Source organism: Hemiscyllium ocellatum, chromosome 5 (genome assembly GCF_020745735.1).
Source record: "Hemiscyllium ocellatum isolate sHemOce1 chromosome 5, sHemOce1.pat.X.cur, whole genome shotgun sequence".
Classification (NCBI taxonomy): Eukaryota; Metazoa; Chordata; class Chondrichthyes; order Orectolobiformes; family Hemiscylliidae; genus Hemiscyllium; species Hemiscyllium ocellatum.
Genome location: NC_083405.1, coordinates 24,988,437 through 25,013,274, shown reverse-complemented (window position 1 = coordinate 25,013,274; position 24,838 = coordinate 24,988,437). Strand labels below are relative to the sequence as shown.

The window sequence follows — 24,838 nt, the reverse complement described above, 5'->3', positions numbered from 1 at the left end:
AGGACAACAGCCAGTGTGCTTAGCAGAAAGAAGAAACTGCAAATTCTATGCAAACTACAGAAGCAGTTTGTGGAAGGGGGATGTCCTCTGGTTGAAGACAGTTCCTGTGGATTAAAGACCTAAAAATCCATTAGAAAAGTGATTGTGACAATATGAGGTGTTACTACTCAATTTATTTGGGGAGGAGTGAATCGATCGGAACTTGGGATGTTTTTGTACTGGTTCTTGTGAAAATTCTTGTTATGCCAAGAGCAGGATGTAAATAATGGTGTGACATGGGATTTACTGTCCTGCCAGAAGTTAATTAATGAGTTTCCTTTTTGTGGTATAATGTATTCATTGCGCCACCTCAACGTGAGTGGCAGCAGTGTCTACTGGTTGGTTGGCAAACAACAAAAGCATGGTGGAGTGGCTGATATTCTGTAAGGAGTGCAAAAAGGATTTATGAGCACCTCTCTACCATTCAGATCAGCTGTCCTGAGGTATCCTTCTATCCATGCTGGAGTTCTCAATGCAGGGGTTTCAAAAAGTACTCCCAAATTTGCCCAGGAATGAACATGGTCACCCCAGAAATGACCCTGTGATCTTTGGTGTAATACAATCTGCCAGGTTATGGGAAATCCCCTGCCTTCAAGGAGGCAATGTTTGATGGAGCGACCTCAACTGCAGCCAACAAATCCAACAAATCATCAGTTCACCTCAGCTCATCAAGAGGTAGACTATAATTTGTATTGATGGTTGAAACTGTGTGAATACATAAACAATGATTCTTGGTTGGGTTTTACGATTAAAACAGTTTGTGAAGAGTCAGAATTTTACCTTCTTATATCGAGAAGGTGTAAGTTTGAGATTCTTTAATCAAATAAAATTTTCACTGTTACTTTTAATTAGCCTGACTTGCAGGCCAAAGTCTAAATCACACAATCTTACAGTCTACAAGAATGTAGAGATTAGGAAAAGCTAGGTGAATTAGCAGTATCCAAACTCACAACCTGTATCATCGATACAGGCAAGGACAACAAGTTTATGAACACCACTGTCTCCAAGTTGCCCTCCAAGCCACACACCATCCTGACTTAGAAGTACATTGCTGTTCTTTCTCTGTGAGTGGGTCAAAATTCTGCAGTGTTCTTCCAACTAGTATGAATAGTGTGTGCCAACACCGTGAGGAATGCAGCAGTTTAAGAAGACAGCTCACCACCACCTTCTTCACTGCAATTAGAGATGTCAATAAGTGCTAGCCTAGCTACCACCATTCACATCTCATGAATGAATTAAAAACAAAAGTTCACATCTATTGTTGAACTTATTAAAGAAATTTATTGAAATAACTCTGCAAAGGCTGGTATCCTGTAACCAAGTCACCCTTCATTTATATGTGGAGAGTCCTTGACACTGATCCAGCTTCCTTACAGACAGCTTTCAGAGTGAACAGAACCTTTAACACTCCTGATTTTATCTATCAGACAGGGCTCCTTGATGGACCAGATTAACAGTCCAAATTGGGAACTCATTCTATGAAACCTACCTGATTCACCTCGTTACAATCACTATAGTTATCATAGTGGCAAAGGTTGTTGTTTAACCCTGGATAAACCTACCAATCAAAAAAGGATTACAGTGCCTGATTGGCTTTCTAAGTTGAAATTGTTTTCTTAAAGATGCTGCCTGTTGTGGAGGATATATAATGCGGAAGAACAATCGATTACATACCATCTCCAATACTTGCTTCACATCATATCCCTTTCATTACATCTCATCAAAAGGAATTACCACAGTAAAGCAGACCCTGAGGTGTTGTATGGTGCATGACTCCGAGGCCCCATGTGACCACTCATTTAGATCACCGTATTGTGAATGCTGAGTCTATGGTTTCCACATCCCTTTCAAATTATTTTCCCTGGCTCTAATATGTGGCAAATGCACATTCAAAACTAGGAACAACACTGCTTACTATGTAAACTAACTTGCTTTTTTTTCCCAACCAGAATGAAATTGCGACAATATTAGATATTGGTGTACCGGCAGAGAGAATCATTTATGCAAATCCCTGCAAGGAGGTCTCTCATATTAAATATGCTGTGAGCCGTGGAGTGCAGATGATGACATTTGATAACAAAGATGAACTGCTCAAAGTTGCAATGATCTATCCAACTGCCAAGTAAGTTGGCAGCATCTCTCTGTCTGCCTGAATTGCATGTTAAATTCAGCAATTTCAGTTTAGTTCTGTGATATATGCCTGTTCTTGCATACCTTCTCTGCTCTTTGTGCAGAACATATTAAATGCATTGTAATCATTCTTATTTACATATCGCTGCAACACCTTGAATCAGTAAACAGTAACTATTAGTGGAGTTTTTCTCTCTGTTGTGGCCTGATCAGTGTTACGAAAGGTGGAAAAATATTTTCATGCATCTGCACCTCATTAAAATCCCACCTTATTCAGACCTCACTTCCAATCCTCCTCTCCTCCACTAAGGAATCATTGGTGCAAATTCTCAATAGATAATTTGGGACGGGGTACCTAGTGACTCCAGCTTGTAGAATGCTTGCCTTGGCTATCATAAACTTCTACTGAACTACACTGCTGCATGCTGTATGGCCATCATCTTCCTTGAATCTACATCCATGCAAGTTGTATTCACAAACCATCAGTCTCATCACCTCATTGTGCCTGCTGTGGGACCAACTCACACACCACTTAAGCCCTTAAACACTTTGGAGTTCAATGACACCAATGACTTAAATGTCTGACAGATCACTTTGTACACAGCGACAGTCATTCATCTTTCACGCTGCAATGGTCATTTGTGAATTTTGAGAAGATTTGTTAGTTCAGGTTGAGCTTCAAGTTGTAAGTTTGCTTGCTGAGCTGGCAGGTTTGTTTTCAGATGTTTTGTCACCATGATAGGTAACATCATCAGTGAGACTCCAGTGAAGCACTGGTATTATGTCCCACTTTCTATTTATGTGTCTTGGTCTGTTAAGGTGAGTGAAATCATTTCCAGTTCTTTTTCTCAGAGGTTGGTAAATAGGGTCTAAATCAATGTGTTTATTTATGGAGTTCTGGTTTGAATGCCAGGCCTCTAGGAATTCATGTCGTGTCTATGTTTAGCCTGTCCTAGTATGGATGTGTTGTCCCAGTTGAAGTGATGTCCTTCTTTGGCTATTTGTAAGGATACTAGTGATAGTGGGTCATGTCTTTCGGTGGCTAGTTGGTGTTCATGTGTCCTGGTGGCTAGCTTTCTGCCTGTCTGTCCGATGTAGTGTTTTTTTACAGTCTTTGCAGGGTATTTTGAAAATGACATTATTTTGCTAGTTGTTGGTGTAGGGACCTTTAGATTCACTAGTAGCTGTTTCAGTGTGATGGTAGGTTTGTGGCCTACCAGGATGTCAGGGGGTCAGAGTAGTCTGGTATTCATTTCTCAGATGTCTTTGATGTATGGTAGTGTGGCTAGAGTTGCTGCCTATGTTGTGTTTACTTGTTTGGGCTTGTTGTTTCAGAATCGGCGGACTGTATTTATCAGGTAATGCTGCGAAGAAGTCCTTTTTTTGTCTACACCCCTGTACATCCTCTTACTAGGATGGCTTTTTCCGTGTTTGTTAGTGGTCGGTCTGATAGGTTCTTCTTCCAAGCTTCTGAATTCTCTGTGGTGTTCTTCTGTGTGAGCTTGTCGAAGTTTTCTTGTAGGGATGGACTTTTCTTTTTCTTGGTCTGCTGTATTTTTGATGTGGATGGCTCATTCTAGTGTGCATGTCCCTTCATGGTCTGTCACATTAATGTGCAAAGATTTTTGACACGAAATTTTCTGATTAAAATGGTCATGTATTTACTGTCTCCTACTTTGTCTTCTTAGCACTCACAACTTCAGTGCTTCTTTGAAAGTTGCCAGACTATCCACTTCATATTATTTTCTTAGAGCACAATGACGTCAGCATGAGCCTATGGGCTGACAATCTCTATGTAGGTCACATTTTGGTGCACGAGGTCCATGGAGCTCAGTTACAGGCTCCTAGCCTCTCTCTGTGGATTGGAGCTTTTGGAGCAGATGGAAACGAAAGCAGCTTGTGACTGTGGGGAGTACTAAACAGTCAGACAGGAGATGGACACATTTCTATGTGACACCAGGATCACACACTTACAGAAAACGAAGAAGGTTACCTCAGAGTACAATGGGATTTTGATCAGATGGTCCAATGGGCTGAGGAGTGGCATATGGAGTTCATTTTAGATAAATGCAAGGTGCTGCGTTTTGGAAAAGCAAATCAGAGCAGGACTTGTACATTTGATGATAAGGTCCTGGGGAGTGTTGCTGAACAAAGAGACTTAGGAGTGCAGGTTCATAGCTCATTGAAAGTGAAACCCAGGTAGATAGGATAGTGAAGAGGGCATTTGGTATGTTTTCCTTTACTGGTCACAGCAATGGGAGGCCATGTTGGAGCTGTACAAGACATTGGTTAGGCCACTTTTGGAATACTGCATGCAATTTTGGTCTCCTTCCTATCGGAGGGATGTTGCGAAACTTGAAAGGGTTCAGAAATTGTCTGCAAGGTTGTTGCCATGGTTGGAGGATTTAATCTAAAGGGAGAGGCTCAATAGGCTGGTGCTTTTTTTTCCCTGGAGTATCAGAGGCTGAGGGGTGACCTTATAGAGGTTTATAAAATCATGAGGGACATGAATAAACAAAGCCTTTACCCTGGGATGGGGGAGTCCACAACTATAGGGCATAGGTTTGTGGTGAGAAGAGAAAGATATAAATGGGACCTAACGGGCAACTTTTTCATGCAGGGGGTGGTGCATGTATGGCATGAGCTGCCAGAAGAAGTGATGGAGGCTGGTATAATTACAATATTTAAAAGGTGACTGCATGGGTAAATGAATATGAAGGGTTTAGAAGGATATGGGCCAAGTGCTGGCAAATGGGACTGGATTGGGTTAGGATATCTGGTCAGCATGGATGAGTTGGACCGAAGGGTCTATTTCCATGCTGTACATCTCTTTGACTCTATGCCTTTAAAGATGTCCATTCAAATGTTAGATAACAGTGGAGAAGAAGCCGTTCTTGAATCTTTTCAAATGTGAACAGAAGCTTTTATATTTTCTGCCCGATGGAAGAGGATTGAAGAGTGTATAAGCGGATGCCGGGGGATCTTTGATTATGCTGTTTGGTTTAGCAATACAGTGGGAAGTATAGATGAAGTCAGTGGATAGGAGATTGGTTTGCGTGATGGATTAAAACAACGCTCTGTAGTTTCTCTCGGTCTCGGGAAGAGCAGTTGCCATACCTCGCTATGACGTGTCCAGGCAGGATACTCTCTATCGTCCTACAAAAAATTTATAACAATCGTTATGTACCTGCGAATTTCCTTAAACTCCTGAGGAAGTAGAGACATTGCCGTGCTTTCTGGATTATAGTGTCAACGTGGGTGGACAAAGACAGATTGTTGGTGATGATTTCTCCCAGGAACTTGATGCTCTTAACCACCTTCAACTCAGCATCATTGATGCACAGAGTCATGCCCTCCACTCCGCTTCCTGAAGTCAGTGACCAGTTCCCTTATTTTACAGACATTGATGGAGAAATTTGTGTTTTTTTCACAGTGCTGTTTAGCACTCTATTTACGTGCTGTACTTGGTCTATTCGATGTTTGAGATCCAACCTACAATGATGGTGTTGTCAGCAAACTTGTAAATAGAGTTGGTGCAGAATTTGCCCAGTCCTGTGTACATAAGTAGAATAGTAAAGTGCTGACTACACAGTCTTGTTAACAGACATCGGTTTTTGAAGATTATTTGGGAGGAGGTGTTGTCGCCTCTCCTTATTGGCTGAGGTTTGTTGGTCGGAAGTTGAGAATCCAATTACAAGAAGTTTGGAAGTGAGTTTGTTTGGAATTATGGTATTGATTATGGTGTTGAAGTCAATTAGTAGGCACTTGACGTAGGTGTCCTTGTTCTCCAGATGTTCCAGGGATGAGTGTAAGGGCAGGGAGATAATGTCTGCCGTGGACCTGTTGCGCCAATAGGTAAATTGCAAAGGATCAAGAGACTGGGAGATTGGGGTTGATGTGAGCCATGACCAACGTCTCAAAACACTCCATAATTATGGATGTCAGAGCAATATTGAGGGAGTAATTGAGACATGCTGTATGTTTTTTTTTGGCACTGGGATTATGGTTGTCTTCTTGAAGCAGGTGGGGATTTACTAAGGATCGTACTACGGAAAGGTTGAAAATGTCTGAAAATACTCCAGCCAGCTGGTCCACCCAAGAGCTGAGTGCACAGCTGGGCACCTCATCTAGGCTGGTCACTTTCCGTGGGTTCACCCTGAAGAAGTCCAATCTAATAGGAACAGGTGCATTCAAAGTTAGTGGGACAGGTGACATCGTTTCACTGTCTTTAAGTTCAAAGTGAGCGTAGAATGCATTCAGGTAGGGGTGAACTGATGCCCATGATTCTGTATAATTTTGTTTTGTAGCTGCAATGATACATAAGCCTAGGCATAAAATGGTCGGTGTCCATGTGATTAGACTAGATCTCAAGCTTAGTTTGTTATTGCCTCTTGGCATTTCTGATGGGCTTATGAACATTGTACCTGGATGTAAATATTCAGGTTAATCCAAATAATGTCTGAATTAACAAGTTCAGCATCCAGTCAACTATACACTGACTAATGAATTCTGTAATAGTAATGGCGTACTTGTTTAGGTTAGTCACTGAATTCTTGACTTTGGCACGGTTCACTGACTCTAAGCAGTCCCATAGAAGCCCTTCTGTTTCCTCAGCCTTGCACTGCAATACTCTCTGTACTGTGTCCTCAGGCTTCAATTTCTGCTTATAAATCAGGAGGAAGAGCACAGCATTGTTTTCTGATTTTCCAAAATGCGGACAGGAAATAGAGGGTAGGCATCTTTTATGGTTGTGAAGCAATGGTCAAGGATGTTTGGATGACTGGTAGGACAGGAGAGGTGTTGGTGGAATTTTAGTAGCACATTTCTCAGGTTGGTCTGGTTGAAGTCACTGACTACGATGAACAAGGCTTCAAGCAATTATATGTCAAGACTGTTGGCAGCATTGTATATTTTATCAAGTGAACTCTTCACTATGGCATTGGGTGGGATGTAGACCAAAGTCAGGATAATGGAGGTGAACTGCATTGACCAGAGGATCCCCCCAGGCTGTTCAAGTTCTTCTCATTTGTTGAAGAGAGTCAAGCAGCCCAAGCACTGAGATCCTTGCTGTTATTATTTAGCCATCTTTGACCTTTCATGTTGCTGAATAAATGCCTTGACATCCATCTGATTGAGTACATGAACCACTCATCTGATCCTACTTTCAGATATATCCGCACATGGATACATTGCATGAACATTATGGAAAAGTAGTAAGACAGTTCAATAACATTGCATGGATCTAAGTATATGTAGCTCTTACATCTGTTTAGCTATGATATCGGAGTATCATTTCAAGAATCATTGCCACCAGGTTGTCAGAAATCCTGAGAAATTTTGTTTTGTCTCTTCCATCATCAGTAACCCTTCAGATTTTACATCTTGTGTAGACGGCTAAATTTGAAATGCTTTCAGCATTTTCCAGGGCAGTATTAAACCTGTGAGATGCAGCAGCTTGTCCAGTTGCTCTTGGCTGACAATTGTACTGAGGTGAATGGATCTGTGAACTGCCCATTATACATCTCCCCACCTTGAATGCCAGTGGTCTGCCTTGAAAGCTGTGACAGAAAATGTAGTCTCCACTGCAGATATCATTACTGATTCTGTATTCTCACTCATGAGGTGGGTGTATATGTTGGTATGTCTGACTAAGCCCCAGTAAAGTCTCCACTGATTGTGTTTAGCTTCCATGATTTCTTCATGAAAAGTGAACACCTTGGCTGCTGTCCTCAATGTCAGTATTTAAGGATACCTGACATTTGAAGCTTCCTCCAGTCTATATGAGAGATAAGCAATGCTCAGGTCATGACCATGGATCACAGCCCTGAAGTGCTGGTGAAATTTTTCACTTGTAATTCCAAATATGTTTTTAAAAGAGGGCTTGTACAGCCAAAAATGGTTGTAGATGTAAAATACATAGCTGTCTGCAGAGAGAGATACCCACAAAATGTCACACCTGTGGATGTGAAAGGAATTTCCAACAATGTTCCTTCAAAGGTGAAAGAGGAAATCCAAAGCAGACTAGTCTGTGGTGTTGAAACTACAAAGACAATAAGTTAAACAGCAAGCCATTTCCTGCAGAATATATTTCCAAAATATTGGCACATTGTGTTTTTCACTTTGAAGAATACATAAGGACAGGATTCAAAGGCCAGCTTCAATTCTTCTGATGTGGACTAGTTGGCGTGAATGCTGTCATGTGTATCAGCACGGAGGGAGTTTCCTCTGTGGTTTACCCTATTGAACTTGATGATATTATAGGTCATCCACCAATACCTTTTAGCCGAGATGGCCCAGGTATGCTAACAGTCTCCTGGCCAGCTATAGGCACATTCTTGTTGGTATGTAGACTATAGAAACAGCAGCAAGAGGGAGGTGTACCAATCCTCTGGCAGTCTGTGACTGTCAGAGACCTTCCTTGACCAGCTGCTGAGAGATATCAATGGCGTAATCACCAGATTGTGTTGACTAGACTTATCTACAAAGATGAGATGAAATTTGCTGAGCTTTTGGAGGATGCAGGTGAAAGGTTTCCCAGTGCATCCTCTGACGGTTCATTAGCTTCCTGAAGGTGGAGCCAGAGCTGAGGTTGCTCAGTGCAGGCCTCATCTAAGCAGCAGTTCGCTGAATGCCGGTGCTGCTTGCGTAAGAAAGGGGTTTAGTTGTGGAAGATGCATGAAAGATTGTGCATTTTTTAGAATGGCTTAATACTGGTGGTAATGGTAGAGTTGCACAGCACATCACAATGAGACTGAGTGGGTCGATTGCCTGCTGGACTGTCCCGATATCCAAATGAGTGACTGGGCTCTTCTCTTGCCAAACCAGTTAAGATGTGCATTGGCAGAGTTAAAGAGAAGGTATCCTCAGAGAGGGCAGGACATCGGTGATGTTCTCACTAACACATGCTGCTGTTTGGGTCCAGCCTGGCTGGGTCTGTTGACATGATTTCCTTATCAGTCTGCAGAAACAAGAACAGCCCTCCTGTCCAGCACCTCCAGATCTCTGACCTGGAAGTAGCAGCTGCTTTGCCTTTCATCTACATCACTGTTAAATTCAGGGTCAAGCACGGCAGTTGAAGAGGTATAACCTGGCTTCCAGCATTAGGCATGCAATGCAACTAGGCATGCTCCCAGATGCATATAATATAGGAGGTCTCACCATTGCTGAGGACTTCTGTCTTCCCATCACAGGGTTCCCTGTAAATTGTATACAACAGCTCAGTTGCATAATTAAAATAGATGAAAACTAAAGAAAGCATGAGAAACTTTGTTCGGGACTACGAACTCACTCACCGCACTGAAAAGATGCTGCACAGGAGGCTGCTAAATAACAGCCCATGGTGTGAGGGGTATGATACTGGCATAGACAGAAGATTGTCTGAATGGTAAAAGGCAGAGAGTGGGTATAAAGAGATCTTATTCAAGATGGCATGCAGTGACAAGTGGAGTTCTACAGCAGTATGTGTTGGCACCACAACTATTCACATTATACATTCATGATCTGGACAAAGGAATTGAGGGCATTGTCACTATATTTGCAGATAACATAAAGGTTAGAGGTTAGGTCATGTTGAAGAGGCAGGGGCATTACAAGAGGACTTGGACAGGCTAGGCGTGTGGGTGAAGAAGTGGCAGATGGAAGAGAGTGTGGGAAAGTTTGAGGTTATACACTGTGGTTTCTAAATGAGGACAAACTAGAGTACAATGGGCTTTGCAAGTCCTAGTTCAGGATTCTCTTCAGGTTAACACTTATATTCATTTGGCAGTTAGGAGACAAATATAATGTTAGCATTCACTTCGAGAGGGCTAGAATATAAGAGCAGAAATGTATTGCTGAGGTTGTGGTCAGACCACAAATTTGGAATAGTGTGAGCCATTTCAGGGCCCTCTATCTAAGGAAGGATGTGCTGGCGTTTGAGAAGGTCCAGAGGAAGGTTACAAGAATGATCCTGCGGTTGAAAGGCTTGTGGTGTGAGCTGTAGTTGAAGACTCTTGGTCTGTACTTCATGGAGTTCAGAAGGATGAGGTGGGAGGGGGAGAAATCACATTTAAACTTATAGAGAGGCCTGGATGGACTAGATGTGGACATGTTTCCATTAGTAGGAGAGACTAGGACTCACGAGCATGACCTCAGAGTGAAGGGATGACCCTTAGAACTGACATGAAGAGGAACTGCTTCAGCCATGTGGTGGTGAATCTGTGCAACTTATTGCTGCAGAAGGATGTAGACACCAAGTCATTGAGTGTATTTGAGACAGAGATAGATTGGTTATTGGGGAGGAGGCAGGGTGATGTGGTTAAGAATCAGACCAGTCATGAATAAAAGATGGAGGAGAGACAAGATGGGCTGAACACCCTAATTCTGCTCCTGTATCATAATTTTGAACTGCAAATGAAAAAATCCAGGTCGCATTAGATTTCACATCTTCAATTCCAATCTCGTATGCACAGTTCTCTGTATTCCCTGTCACAAATGGCAGAAAACATCAGTTGTCATGTTCTATTTTCTAGAACTCTATCTTGTAAATTCTATGCCTCACGACATTCCCCCTCTTCGTAAACCCTTCTCAAAATGCTTTCTGACATTTCACCAAAATCTTCCACTACAAATCCTCCACACTGGGGTCGTATGGTAGCTCAGTTGTTAGCACTGCTGCTCAAATGCCAGGGACCCAGGTTCGATTTCAGCCTCAGGCGAATGTCTGTGTGCCTCAGGTGAACATCTGTGTGGCGTTTGCACATTATCCCTGTGTCTGCATGCTCTGGTTTCCTCCCACAATCCAAAGATGTGCTGGTTAGTTGAATTGGCCATGCTAACTTGCCCATGGTGTTCATGGATGTGTAGGTTAGGTGTATTAGTCAGAGGTAACTATAGGAAAAATAGGGTAGGATAATAGATCTGGGTGGGTTATTCTTCAGAAGGTGGGTGTGGACTTGATGGGCCAAAGGGCCTGTTTCACACTGTAGGGATTCTATGATTTGAGATATTTTCTGTTTTGAAAGGCACTATGTAATTGCAAGTTATGATACTTGTTAAGTTGTCATTCTTGACTTTTGCTACTGAACAGTGGGTGCCAATGATCAGATCACATCCCTTAAAGTCGGTATGAAAACTTTCAATTTAGGAGTGAAAGTTCAGTTTGACTGTTCAACTTTCTCCCTAAACTGGGATTATGAAGTTAATGTGATACTCCACTATCACTGAGTATAGAAATATAAGGAAAACAGTATAATATTGCAAAAACAGTAAAGAAAAGATTTGAGAAGACACTGGCAGCCAACATGCAAGAAAATTTACAGGAATCAAAACAGTAAAAGAATGGAGTGAGAGTGGCAAAAAGGAAGTTATTACATGAGGAGCAGAGTTTCCACAAGCCCTCTTGAACAGTCTGTCGGGAGTGAATGCCTGCTGCTTCCGTAGTCCCCTGCCTCCTCTTTCTCCTGTTCCAAGGTGGCCTCCAGATTCCGAGTGAAATTCACTGACATGACATGCTCAAGGTGACAAATAATTTAAAGGTCTCCTTGGCATTGAAATTGGTATGTCAGCATGTTCATGGATTGATAGTGGGGCTGAGTGGCAGACATATAAAAGAAGAAGGGCTGGAGAGTTTGGCAGACTTGACATGGTGAGATGCTGGGGTGTGAGAGGAGCTGGTCACTGGAACCCACAATGGGATCCACCCTTCCCTTTACTTCCACCTCATCCAGCTCTGCCAGCAGGGGCAATGCTGGCAGAGCTGGATGAGGGGGAAGTAAAGGGAAGGAAATGAGAAGCGTGATGAGGGTGAGCAGTCGTTGATGAACCTGTGAGAACAGCAAGTTGGAGAGACAGTAAATTGGCAAACTTAAAATAGCAGTGAGGGTGACATGGGCTTGGAGCATACAGTATTGGGGTAGGGAGATATATGCCAGCTCCCAGGATACAGGAGAGGAAACCACCTGGGGAAATTGCTATAGATGAATATGAACATATCAAAATTAATGGCATAGATTTCAGGACAAACAGCTTGCTGGATGATGGCAACCCAGCAAAACATGAATTTATGGGATAGTTACTCATCAGCTGCACTTTGATAGAATCATAAGCCTTCATTCCTCTACCTCTCCCCATTTAGCTGGAACTTGCAGAGACATTTGCAAGCAGCCAAGAATCCAGAGAGTCTGATATTTCCAACCTCTCTGTTTCTCCATTCTCCAAAAGATCAAGAAGTATTGATGTTCTACACAGAGTGCCATAGATTCATACAGCATAGAAACAGATCCTTCACTCCAGCCAGTCCATGCTGACTATGTTCCCAAACTAAACTAATTCCACCTGCCTGCAATTGGCCCATTTCCCTCCAAACCTTTCCAATTCATGTACTTAACCAAATGTCTTTTAATGTTTCTGACTGTACCTGCATTTACCATTCCTCTGGCAGTTCATCTCACATACTAACCACTCTCTGTGTCAAAAAAGTTGCCCCTCATGTCTTTTTAAATATTTCTCCTTCACCTTAAAAATACGCTCTTTGGTAGTCATCTTATCTACATCCCTCATGATTGTATAAACCTCTACAAAGTCACCCTTGTAGAGATATAAAAACAGTTAAGTTCTTTTTAAAGATTCCCAATTAAAAAAATGATGGAGGGTCAGGTGACGTGTTGTTTCTGCGTGATGTGGGAGCTGGTGGATCCCATTTGAAGTTCCCAGTGACCAGCTCTCTAGTGAATCTTGGTTGCCGGAAGAAATCTTGCTCAGAGTCATCAGCTGGAGTCTAAGCTTCAAACATTGTCACATATCAAGGAGTTACCTGGATGTTGTGTTTCAGGAGACAGTCACACCTCTTAGACTAACTAACTCCAAATTGTCCTATGGTCAAGGACAGGAGGGTGTGGCTGTGAGTGAGACAGGCAGAGGGGTCCAAGAGATAGAGGTGCAGGAGAGTCCTCCCCTGTCCTTGTTCAACAGGTTCAAGAGCTTTGCTCCCCTAGTGGACAGGAATGGGGATTGCAGGGAGGAACTGAAGACTAGACTTAGAAGAGTTAGAACGGGGCATGAAAATGCTTTAGCAGGTAGGATGAAGGAAAACCCTAAGGTGTTCTACACTTATGTGAAGAACAAGGGATGGCCAGAATGAGGGCAGGACTGATCATACATAGCGGAGGGAACTTGCACTCGGAGTCGGAGAAAGTAGAGAAGTCCTTAATGAATACTTTGCTCAGTATTCACTACTGAGAGGGACCTTGATTTTTCTAAGAACAACGTGAAACAGACTGATATGCCAGAACAGGTTTATGTTTGGAAGGGAGATGTGCTGATAATTTATAAAAACATCAGAATAGATAAATCCCCTGGATCAGACAGGATATATTCTTGGTTACTACAGGAAGTGAGGTAAGAGATTGCTGCGCCTTTGATGATCTTTGCGTCTTCACTGTCCACTGGAGACGTACCAAATGACGGGAGGGTGGTGATGCTTGTTCATGAAAGGGATTACAGATAATTACGGATATTACAGATCAGTCAGTTTTACGTCAATGGTGGGCAAAGTATTGGAGAGGATTCTGAGAGACAGGATTTATGATAACTTGGAAAACCATAGTTTGATAAGAGACAGGGAAATCTGGCTATCTGGATACAGAATGGCTGGTCTATAGATGACAGAGGGTGGTGCTGGATGGCAAGTATTCAGCCTTGAGCTCAGTGACCAGGGTGTTCTGCAGGGATGGGTTCTGGGACCTCTGCTCTTTGTGATTTTTATAAATGACTTGGACGAGGAAGTGGAAGGGTGGGTTAGTTAATTTGCCGATGGCATTAAGGGTGGTGGCACTGTGTATAGTGTGAAGGGTTGTTGCTGATTGCAACAGGACATTGACAGGATGCAGAACTGGGCAGATGGAGTTCAACCTGCAAAGGTGTGAAGTAATTCTCTTTGGAAGGTCAAGTATGAATGCAGATTACAGGGTTAAAGGCAGGATTCTTGGCAGTCTGGAGGAACAGACGGATCTCGGGGTCCATGTCAATAGATCCTTCAAAGTTACCACCCAAGTTGATAAGGTTGTTAAGAAGGTGTATAGTGTGTTGGTTTTCATTGGAGGGGGATTGCGTTTATAAGCTGTGAGGTTATGCTACAGCTCTTTTGAGCCCTGGTTAGACCACATGTGGAATATTGTGTTCAGATCTGGTTACCTCATCATAGGCAAGGTGTGGACCTATTAGAGAGGGTGCAGAGGAGATTTACCAGGATGCTGCCTGGACTGGAGGGCATGTCTCATGAAGAAAGGTTGATGAGCTAGGGCTTTTCTCATTGGAGAAAAGAAAGATGAGAGGTGTACAAGATGTTGAGAGGCATAGATAGAGTGGACAGTCAGAGGCTTTTTCCCATGGCGGAAGTGTCTGTCATAACTTTAAGGTAATTGGAGGAAGGTTTAGGGGAGATGTCAGAGGTAGGTTCTTTACACAGAGAGTGGTGGGTGTGTGAAATGCACTGCCAGCAGTTGTAGTCAAGTCAGATACATTAGGGACATTTATGCAACTCTTGGATAGGCATATGGAAGACTGTACAATGAAGGGTATGTAGGTATCCTTAGAGTAGGATAAATGGCAGGTGCAACATCAAGGGCTGAAGGGCCTGTACTGTGCTGTACTGTTCTATGTTCTATGTGTTTTCTCTGAGTGAACGCAGTATAAGGATCAAGCTAAATGAGCTCGTGGCATGGTTGAAATTGGCAAGTATGATGTGGCTGCAAGAGATCAGGATTGGGAGCGGAATATTCAAGGATATACATCCTATCGGAAAGATAGGCTGGTGACAGCCGGGTGAGGTTGCCTTATTAGTAAGAAATGAAATTAAATCAATAGTAAGAAATGAAGTAGGGTCAGATGGTGTAGAATCTGTGTGGGTAGAATTGAGGAACTGCAAAGGTTAAAAAAAACATAGTTGGAGTTATGTACAGGCCTCCAAACAGTAGTCAGGAGCTGGGGTGCAAGACACACCCAAAAGATAGAAAAGATGTGTAGAAAAGACAAAGTTACAGTAATCATGGGGGATTTCAGTATACAGGTGGACTGGGAAAATCAGGTTGGTAGTGGATTGCAAGAAAAGGAATTTGGGGAATATCTACAAGATTGGTTTTGAGCAATATTTGGTGGGGTCAAACAGGACACAGGCAAGACTAGATTTAGTGTTGTGCAATGAGGCAGACTTAATTAGGGAGCGGAAGTTGAAGGAACCCTTAGGAGGCAGTGATAATAATTGAATTTATGATGCAATTTGAGAGGGAGAAGATAGAATCAGAGATAACGATATTACAGTTGAATAAGGGCAGTTATAGAAGCATGAGCTGGGTAAAATTGACTGGGAGAGGAGCCAAGCAGGAAAGACAGTGGAATAGCAATGAGAGGTGTGTCTGGGAGTAATTCAGGAGACACAGCAGAAATTCATCCCCAGGAAAAAAAAGCACAGTACAGGGAGGATGAAGCAACCATGGCGGACATGGGACATCAGGGATAGCGTGAAAGCAAACGAGAAAGCCTACTTTGTTGCAAAGGGGAAGGCGGAAACCAGAAGATTGGGAAGCTTACAAAGATCAACAAAGCAACAGAGCATTCCTGAACTATGAAAGCAACCACCCCAACACACACAAACGAAGTTGCATCAGGACATAATTCAAAAGGGCCACAACACACTGCAGCACACCTGAACTACAAAAAGAGGAAGAAGAACACCTATACAAGGTATTCAACAAAAACGGATACCCACGCAATTTCATCAACAGATGCCTTAGGGAAAGACAGCGAAATGAGGACATGCCACAACCCAAAGGACTGGCCACACTCCCATACATCAGGAGAATTTCTGAACTGACAGCCAGACTGCTGCGACCACTAGGACTCATAACAGCACACAAACCAACAGCCACTCTCAGACAACAACTCACCAGGACAAAGGACCCGATACCCAGCATGAGCAAAACCGACGTAGTGTACAAAATCCCATGCAAGGACTGCACAAAACACTACATAGGACAAACAGGAAGTCAGCTAACAACCCGCATCCATGAACACCAACTGGCCACGAAACGGCACGACCAGCTATCCCTAGTAGTCATACACTCAGAGGACAAACAACACGAATTCAATTGGGACAAGACCACCATTATAGGGCAGGCCAAACAGAGAACAGCCAGGGAATTCCTAGAGGCGTGGCACTCATCCACGAATTCTATCAACAGACACATCAAACTAGACCCTATATACCGACCACTGCAGCGGACAGCAACTGACAACTGGAAGCGGCAGATTCAAACCAATATAAATGCTGGAGGAATCAGCACAAAAGCGCTTCACAGGAGGCTCCCAAGCAGTGAAGATGTCACCTAGAAAGGGGACGAAACGTTTGCAACAAAAACTCCCAGCTCGGCGAACGAGCACCCGAGCTACAAATCTTCTCACAAACTTTAGAGCAACCAAAAAAAGAGGGAGACGATTAAATATGAAGTAAGCGAGCCAATAATATTAAGGAAGACTGTAAGAGTTTCTTTAGATATATAAATGCCAAAAGAGAGGCTAAAATGGACACTGGATCGCTGGTTTTGATACTGGAGACATATTAGTGGGAAAAAAGGAAATGGCTGAGGAACCAAAGACTTTGCATCAGTCTTCACAGTGGAAGAAATGAGTAATATCCCAAGCATTCAAGAGAGTGAGGAGACAGAACTGAGTATGGTGGCCATCACCAAGGAGAAGGTGCTAGAAAAACTGAATGACATGAAGGTGGATAAATCACCTGGACCAAATGGACTACGCCCCAGAGTTCTAAGGGAGATAGCTGAAGAGATAGTGGAAGTATTTGTGGTGATCTTTCAGGAATTGCTAGAATCAGGGAGGGTCCCAGAGGACTGGAAAATTGTGAATGTTACAACCCTGTTTAAAAAGGGGGTAAGGCAAAAGATGGAAAATTACAGACTGATCAGCCTAAATTCGGTTGTAGGTAAGGTACTGAAATTCATTGTGAAAGATGAGATTTCTGAATACTTGGAAATATGGTAAAATTGGGCAAATTCTGCATGGTTTCATCAAGGGAAGATCATGCCTGACAAATCTGATAGAATTCTTTGATTTGGAGATGCCGGTGTTGGACAAGGGTGCACAAAGATAAAATTCACACAACACCAGGTTATATTCCAACAGGTTTATTTGGAAGCAGTAGCTTTTGAGGTGCTGTCTCTTCATCAGGTGGTTACGTAAAAGTACCATAACGTTGAGGAAGTAATGAGCATGTCAGACCAAGGAGAGTCGATGCATGTTATCTATCTGGACTTCAAGAAGGCCTTTGATAAGATGCAGTTTAGGAGGCTCCTCTGTAAGATAAGGGCTCATGGTATTAGAGACAAGGTGCTGGCATGGTGAGAAGCCTGGATGTCTGGCAGTAAGTAGAGAGTAGGAATAAGGGGATCTTTCTCAAGATTGCAGCCAGTGACAAGGTTCAGTGTTGGGACCACAACTTTTCACTTAATGCATTAATGATTTAAATGAAGGAACGGAAGACATTCTGGCGAAGTTGGCAAAAGATTCAAAGATGTGTAGAGGGACAGGTATCATTGAGGAGGCAGGTAGGTTGCAGGATTTAGACAGGTTAGGAGAGTGGGCAAAGAAGTGGCAGATGGCGTAAAACATGGAAAAGTGTGAGGTCATGCACTTTGGTAGGAAGAAGAGGCATCCCCACTATTTTCTCAGTGGGGAGAAAATTGAGAGTGTGAAGTGCAAAGAGAGTTGGGAGTTCTGGTCCAGGATTCTCTCAACGTAAACTTGCAGGTTGAGTTAGTAGTGGAAGGCAAATGCAATGATGGCATTAAGTTTATGAGGATTTGAATATAAAAGCAGGGATGCTTTGCTGAGGCTCTGTAACACTCTGGTCAGACCACGTTTGGAATATTGTGCGGAGTTTTAGGTACCATATCTCAGAAAGAATGTACTGGCCCTGGGAGCATGTTCAAAGAATGTTCACGAGTTTGGTCCTAGGAATGAAAAGCTTAACATCTGAGGAACATTTGAGGACTGTGGGATTATTCACGATGGAGTATAGAAGGATGAGGGGGGATCTAATTGAAACTTACACAATACTGAATGCTGGACAGAGTGGAAGCAGGGAAAATTCTTTCTTTGGTAGGAGAGACTAGGACCTAAGGGTACAGCCTTAGAATAAAAGTAAGAGCTTTTAGAATGGAGATGAGGAAAAACTTCTTCAGTCAGAGAATGGTGAATCACTGCCACAGAAGACTGTGGAAGCCAGGTCATTATGTGTATTTAAGACTGAGATAGATAGGGGATCAAGTGTGATGGGTAGAAAGAGGGAGAATGGGGTTGAGAAATCTATCAGCCGTGATTGAATGGCAGAGCACAATCAATGGGCTGAATGGCTTAACTTCTGCTCTTGTGTCTTATGATCTTAAATCACAACCTCCTAAGCTCCAGTGGAAAAAATTCCCATCCCATCCAGTCTATTGTTAAATCTCAAATCCTCTATTCCCAGCAACATCCTGGTGAACTTTTCTGAGCCCTCTCCAGTTTAATAACTCTTCTCTGCCATGTTACCACTGCACCTCTGTTTGAGCTGCGCAAATTTGGATTGCCAGTGCTCATCCAGGAGGACAGTAGCTTTCTAAACATGGCATAAATGTAAGAGGTGCCAACATTTTGACAGACAGGCAAGTTGTTCAGGAATGCGCATTGTAAGATGAGCAGAAATCAATATGAGAGACATTACAGAGGCATGCTAGGTAATAAACACTGTCATTCATTTTGGTTTGATCTCCATGTTTGAGATGATTCTTTGCTAAATTCATTTTCCGACTGCTGTTTCAGAATGGTTGTGCGCATTGCTGTAAATGACTTTACATCCCATTCGCCCTTGAGTGAAAAGTTTGGAGCATCACTAAGTGAGTGCAGACTGCTAATGGAATATGCAAAGGCTTTGAATTTGGACATCATTGGTGTTAGGTAGGACACATATTTTTGCTTTTTTTCATTCTTAATTCTTTTTCATGGGAAGTGAGGATCGCTGGCAAAGCCAGCATTGATTGCCTATCTGTATGTACTCTTGAATTTACTGGGTCGCTTTTATGATTTTACATACACCAGGTAAGAGTTTATCAGTGTTATTATTCCCTCTTTGTGGGAAAATGCTGCTTCAATCACAAGATTTGCACCATTTACAATGATGATGTGCAAATGCTACAAAATTATTTATTTTATTGCCTTGTTACACGAGGCCCTATTGCAAGAAGCCAATTACAGGTAAACACTCTTCCCCTCTCAGCATTAAAATTGTGAGGTTAGCTGCCCATTCCCACTCCTCTGGCCAGTATTACATACTCTTTATCCCTGTTGTGTAAAGATCAAGAGTCTTTAAGGCTGCAATAATCTCTAATTGATCATCACAAGACACATTTGCATGTATTAATTCAAGCAAGTAGTCAATGTTCTCAAACTGCTGCAGCAGAGTGAGACCTTCCCTCAGGTGAGGTTTACATGGTCACACATGCAATGGCTGTTGTGAAATCCAATTGGTGCTCAGTGAAGTCCAAGTCAGAAGTCACATGACACCAGGTTACAGTCCAACAGGATTATGTAAATCACAAACTTTCCGAGAACTGCTCCTTTGTTAGGTGGTGAGGTTCAGATCATGCAGCTACTTCATGACTGTCACTGGGCCCAGCATCTTACTCAGTTTGTGGTATATCAGAGAGGAATTGAGGGACTTCCTGCATTTAATGCAGATACTGATCACACACTGTCACCTCTCACTCCTTTAACATCCTTTAGTCATGTGTGCCCTACTACTCGGGCTGGATAGCTTCCTCCTGTTGTTCTCCAGAAATAATACACTTCTCGCAATTTTTACTCCTCCTAACATAAATTCGAGGTAGTTTACGCTGCTTCTTTGATCTGCACTTCCGTGACCACAAAGAGTCTTGTACGCTTAGTTATTAATCAATCTGCCTACAGCCACATTGACAGCTGATGGAGGTCCATCTAAAAGGGTCTGTCAATGAAGCTTTTGCCTCTTGAATGTGGCTGCCATCCTGAGCTGGGTGATAACTGAAGAGATGAAACAGTAATTGGGTGCCTCCTGCACAATGACCATGAGCAAACTTGGATCCAGAAAACTACTTGAGGTCTGATTCTGGACTCTGTCTGTAAAATGCAGCCCTCTATTTCTGATATGCAGCGGGTGTAGTTCGAGGAAAGTAGGATTCTGAAATAGATGGAGAAGATTAAGGTCGAATACAGTGTGCTATATTTTGAAATATGGGAATTTGGGCATCTTTGTGTGCACTGCTGGCAGGTACAAGTTACATTTGAGTTTAGAAATGATATGTGTGGCTAAGAGTTCCAGTCAAACCGTACGCTGATGCTGAACACATTTAGAGAAAATGAATGTCTGTACATTCCTTAGGTGGTGGCATAGTCACTGAACAAGTAATCCAGAACTTCTTACTAATGTTCTGGATATATGGATTTGAATCTCACTATGACAGAGAGTGATGTTTGTTGTCAATAAAAATCTGCGATAAAAAAGCTTGTCTAACGCTGACAATTTAACACTATTGATTGTTGCAAAACCTATCTAATTCACAAATTCTGGGTAAGGAACTCTGCCATGTTTACCCAGCTTGGCCTATTTTTGTCTCCAAGCCCATATCAACACTTGGGTAATTAGGGGTGGGCAATAAATACTGGCCAAGCCAGCAACCATACATCTCATGAAACAAATTTTAAAAGTCCTGGATTTCAGTTGGAGCTTGATGATATCTCTTCTTTTCACAGTTTTCATGTTGGAAGTGGCTGTACTGATCCAAAGATTTTTGCTCAGGCTATAGCTGATGCACATGTTGTCTTTGATATTGGGGTATGTTTTACTTGGAGTTTCATTTGAAAGATGAACAAGAAAAAATTTTCAATGATACGTTTGTGTCATTTTAGTAATCGGTGCATTTATTTTATAATGATCCTTTTGCTACAATTATTAAAAAAACAAACTTTATAACCTCTTGAACTTTGAAACTACAACACTTGGTGGTTGAGACAAAAACAGTAAATTTTACATTAACGATAAATCCAGGTGATTATATTGCAGTTGCTGAACCCAGCCGAGGTAAATGAAAGAGTATTAGCAACAAGAAGGGCAACCAACTGCAATAACCATCCACTAAATTTACAAACAATGAGGGTTGATATGGAGGTGATGAATCAACATTGTGAATCCCATTAACCGTGGTGTATAATTGCATGAGAAACCAGAGAAAATCTGATGCTTGATCATTATTTATTATGTCCAAATTGGATACCTATTTCCCTATTTTACAGATTCATCTTGGATTTCAGATGTATTTACTTGATATTGGCGGTGGTTTTCCAGGAATTGCAGAAGACAAAGTTACATTTGAAGAGGTAGAACAGTTATGATGCCAAAATGATACCTGGCTTGATTGCTCATATTTGTTCATGTTTTCATTGAAACATAAGCACACAAGGCTGCAGATGTGATTTTAACTATAAAACAGAAATTTAGTACACAAAGAATAAAGATAAAATTTAACAAACCAAGCAATCCAAACACAATAAAATTCGAAAGATTCAAAACACAGCAAAAAAAGTCCAATATTTTTAACCATCCCTTCACACTTCATCAATAACTTTTTTCTTCCTATTCAGTCTATAGATTTGACTTAACTGCTCCTTCTCACTTGCTGCTGTGTAGATTGTGAAGTCTTTTTCCTTGAATACTCCCACAACTGAGAGACTAAACTTCCTTCAACTTTTAATTATTGCAAAATTCAAAGGGATGGTTCACAAACTGCACTCTTTCACTGGGGGCATTCACTCTCTTTAACTGCTTTGAACAAGATTCTTGTCTAGGATAAACTGCACAAACTTCCAAACCCAATTAAGTCTCCATCAAACTGAACCAAAACATCTGACGATATCAAAACAAATGCTTGCAAAATCTGTATTCTGATGGCTTGGTTTTTTCTTTCTCGTGGTAAACCTCCTCAGTGTTAGCAAACTCCTGTTATCACGGAGGAGAAAGTGAGGACTGCAGATGCTGGAGATCAGAGTCGAGAGTGTGATGCTGGAAGAGCACAGCAGGTCGGACAGCATCCAAGGAGCAGGAGAATAGATATTTTGGGCATAAGATTGAGGCTCATTCCTGATGAAGGGCTTATGCCCGAAACATCGATTCTCCTGCTTTTTGGATGATGCTTGACCTGTTGTGCTTTTCCAAATCACAATCTCGACTCCTATTAACATTTGGCATCCTTGCAGTCACCTGCTCCCTGACACAACTGCTGTAAAATTCATGGTTCTGGAAGGATTGACCGAATTAATTTATAAACCTTACACAAAAATATCACTAGTTTAAAATCTAAACACTACAAAAAAGACATATATTTCAACATAGAATACAAATCTTTAAAATAATATTGAAGTTGCATTAATATTCTTTTATTAACATTTGAAATTGAATGTGTACACAAGCACATACACACACACATTTGCTCTTTTAAACTTCACATTACCCTCTGTTTTCAGCTCCATTTGCCCTTTTACTCTTGAATTAATCTTCAAAGTTTCTTTCTGAACAGTCCTGGCAGTGTCAGGATTAGCACTGGCTACTGCTGAGACTACAAGACATCTTGAGAAGGAAGACCAAAATGTATACCAGTCTACGGTGAGTTCATGTTTGATTGTCAAGAAGGAATCAGAGACTTTAGAAAGCCTGAGAAGAATGGGAGGCACAGTGAGGTTTAAGAGGCTAAAGTGAAAGGGGAAGGAATGTCCTGGGAGAGGGGAACCTCAACTGGAATACAGCAGCCACTAGTGGAGATTACGCCCTTCCTTCCCATTTTTATAGCTGGGATGATAAAATGGTGGGCTTGCCTTCTTCGTTGCACCTTTCTCAGCCTTACTTTGTATTACAGCAGGTCTGTATACAGACATTTAATTTGGCTATTGATTGGTTTGTGAGGGAACAGGCTGCACGATGCTCCACTTTCCCAAAAGTATTCCATTTGATGGGCAGGGGAGCTGTGACTGAGTAGAAAGTCGGATCGTTTACCATCGTCCTATTTTACATGTGCCTCCCAGGTGCAAATATGCCAGTAGCATGGCTGTACAATTCACTGGGAAGCGTTGGGGACTCTGCAGATTTGAAAGAGCAGGAGGTCAAGACCTGAAACTGTGAAGTAAATATGGCAAATTACTTTCAAGTTATCATTTTCTGATACTCTGTTAGTCCTGTGGGTTAGACAATGGAAAACTAAAAGTCTTGTGATTAATTCAGAAACAACATCTTCTGATACAGCAATCACATGTTTACTGAAATGTGCTAACTGTTTGGAAAACTTTCATAAATGGTCCATGCAGGTTATTCCTATCAGTGGCCAAGACTCTGCTCACTATCATCATAAAAACTAGTTTTGGGGATGCCTAGTCTACTTAGAGTCATAGAGATGTACAGCATGGAAACAGACCCTTCAGTCCAACCTGTCCACGCCGACCAGATATCCCAACCCAATCTAGTCCCACCTGCCAGCACCCAGCCCATTTCCTACCAAACCTTTCCTATTCATATACCCATCCAAATGCCTCTTAAATGTTGCAATTGTACCAGCCTCCACCACATCCTCTGGCAGCTCATTCCATACACGTACCACCCTCTGCATGAAAATGTTGCCCCTTAGGTCTTTTTTATATCTTTCCCCTCTCACCATAAATCCATGCCCTCTAGCTCTGGACTCCCCAATCCCAGGGAAAAGATTTTGTCCATTTATCCTATCCATGCCCCTCATAATTTTGTAAACCTCTATAAAGGTCACCCCTCAGCCTCCAACGCTCCAGCGAAAACAGCCGCAGCCTGTTCAGCCTCTCCCTGTAGCTCAGATCCTCCAACCCTAACAACATCTTTGGAAATCTTTTCTGAACCATTTCAAGTTTCACAACATCTTTCCAATAGGAAGGAGACCAGAATTGCACGCAATATTCCAACAGTGGCCTAACCAATGTCCTGTACAGCCGCAACAGTATGACCTCCCAACTCCTGTACTCAATACTCTGACCAAAAAAAGAAAGCTTACCAAACGCCTTCTTCACTATCCTATCTACCTGTGACTCCACTTTCAAGGATTTATGAACCTGCACTCCAAGGTCTCTTTGTTCAGCAACACTTCGTAGGACCTTACCATTAAGTGCATAAGTCCTGCTAAGATTTGTTTTCCCAAAATGCAGCTCCTCGCATTTATCTGAATTAAACTCCATCTGCCACTTCTCAGCCCATTGGCCCATCTGGTCAAGACCCTGTTGTAATCTGAGGCAACCCTCTTTGCTGTCCACTACCCCTCCAATTTTGGTGTCTCTGCAAACTTACTAACTGTACCTCTTATGCTTACATCCAAATCATTTATGTAAATGACAAAAAGTACAGGACCCAGCACCGATCCTTGTGGCATTCCACTGGTCACAGGCGTCCAGTCTGAAAAACAACCCTCCACCACCACCCTCTGTCTTCTACCTTTGAGCCAGTTCTGTATCCAAATGGCTAGTTCTCCCTGTATTCTATGAGATCTAACCTTGCTAATCAGTCTCCCATGGGGAACCTTGTCGAATGCCTTACTGAAGTCCA

The 24,838-nt window shown here is 42.3% G+C and overlaps 1 protein-coding gene across 3 annotated transcripts in view; it reads left to right on the top strand.

Moving 5' to 3' along the window:
- LOC132815632 (ornithine decarboxylase-like) overlaps window positions 1–24,838 on the top strand; it is a 67,397-nt gene that overhangs the window by 28,855 nt on the left and 13,704 nt on the right. For all 3 annotated transcript variants that reach the window (XM_060824588.1, XM_060824587.1, XM_060824589.1), the window contains exons 5-8: window positions 1,989–2,161; window positions 19,018–19,152; window positions 20,983–21,064; window positions 21,523–21,606. In XM_060824588.1, coding sequence (XP_060680571.1) covers window positions 1,989–2,161; window positions 19,018–19,152; window positions 20,983–21,064; window positions 21,523–21,606 — 474 coding nt within the window. The remainder of the gene's footprint in view (window positions 1–1,988; window positions 2,162–19,017; window positions 19,153–20,982; window positions 21,065–21,522; window positions 21,607–24,838) is intronic.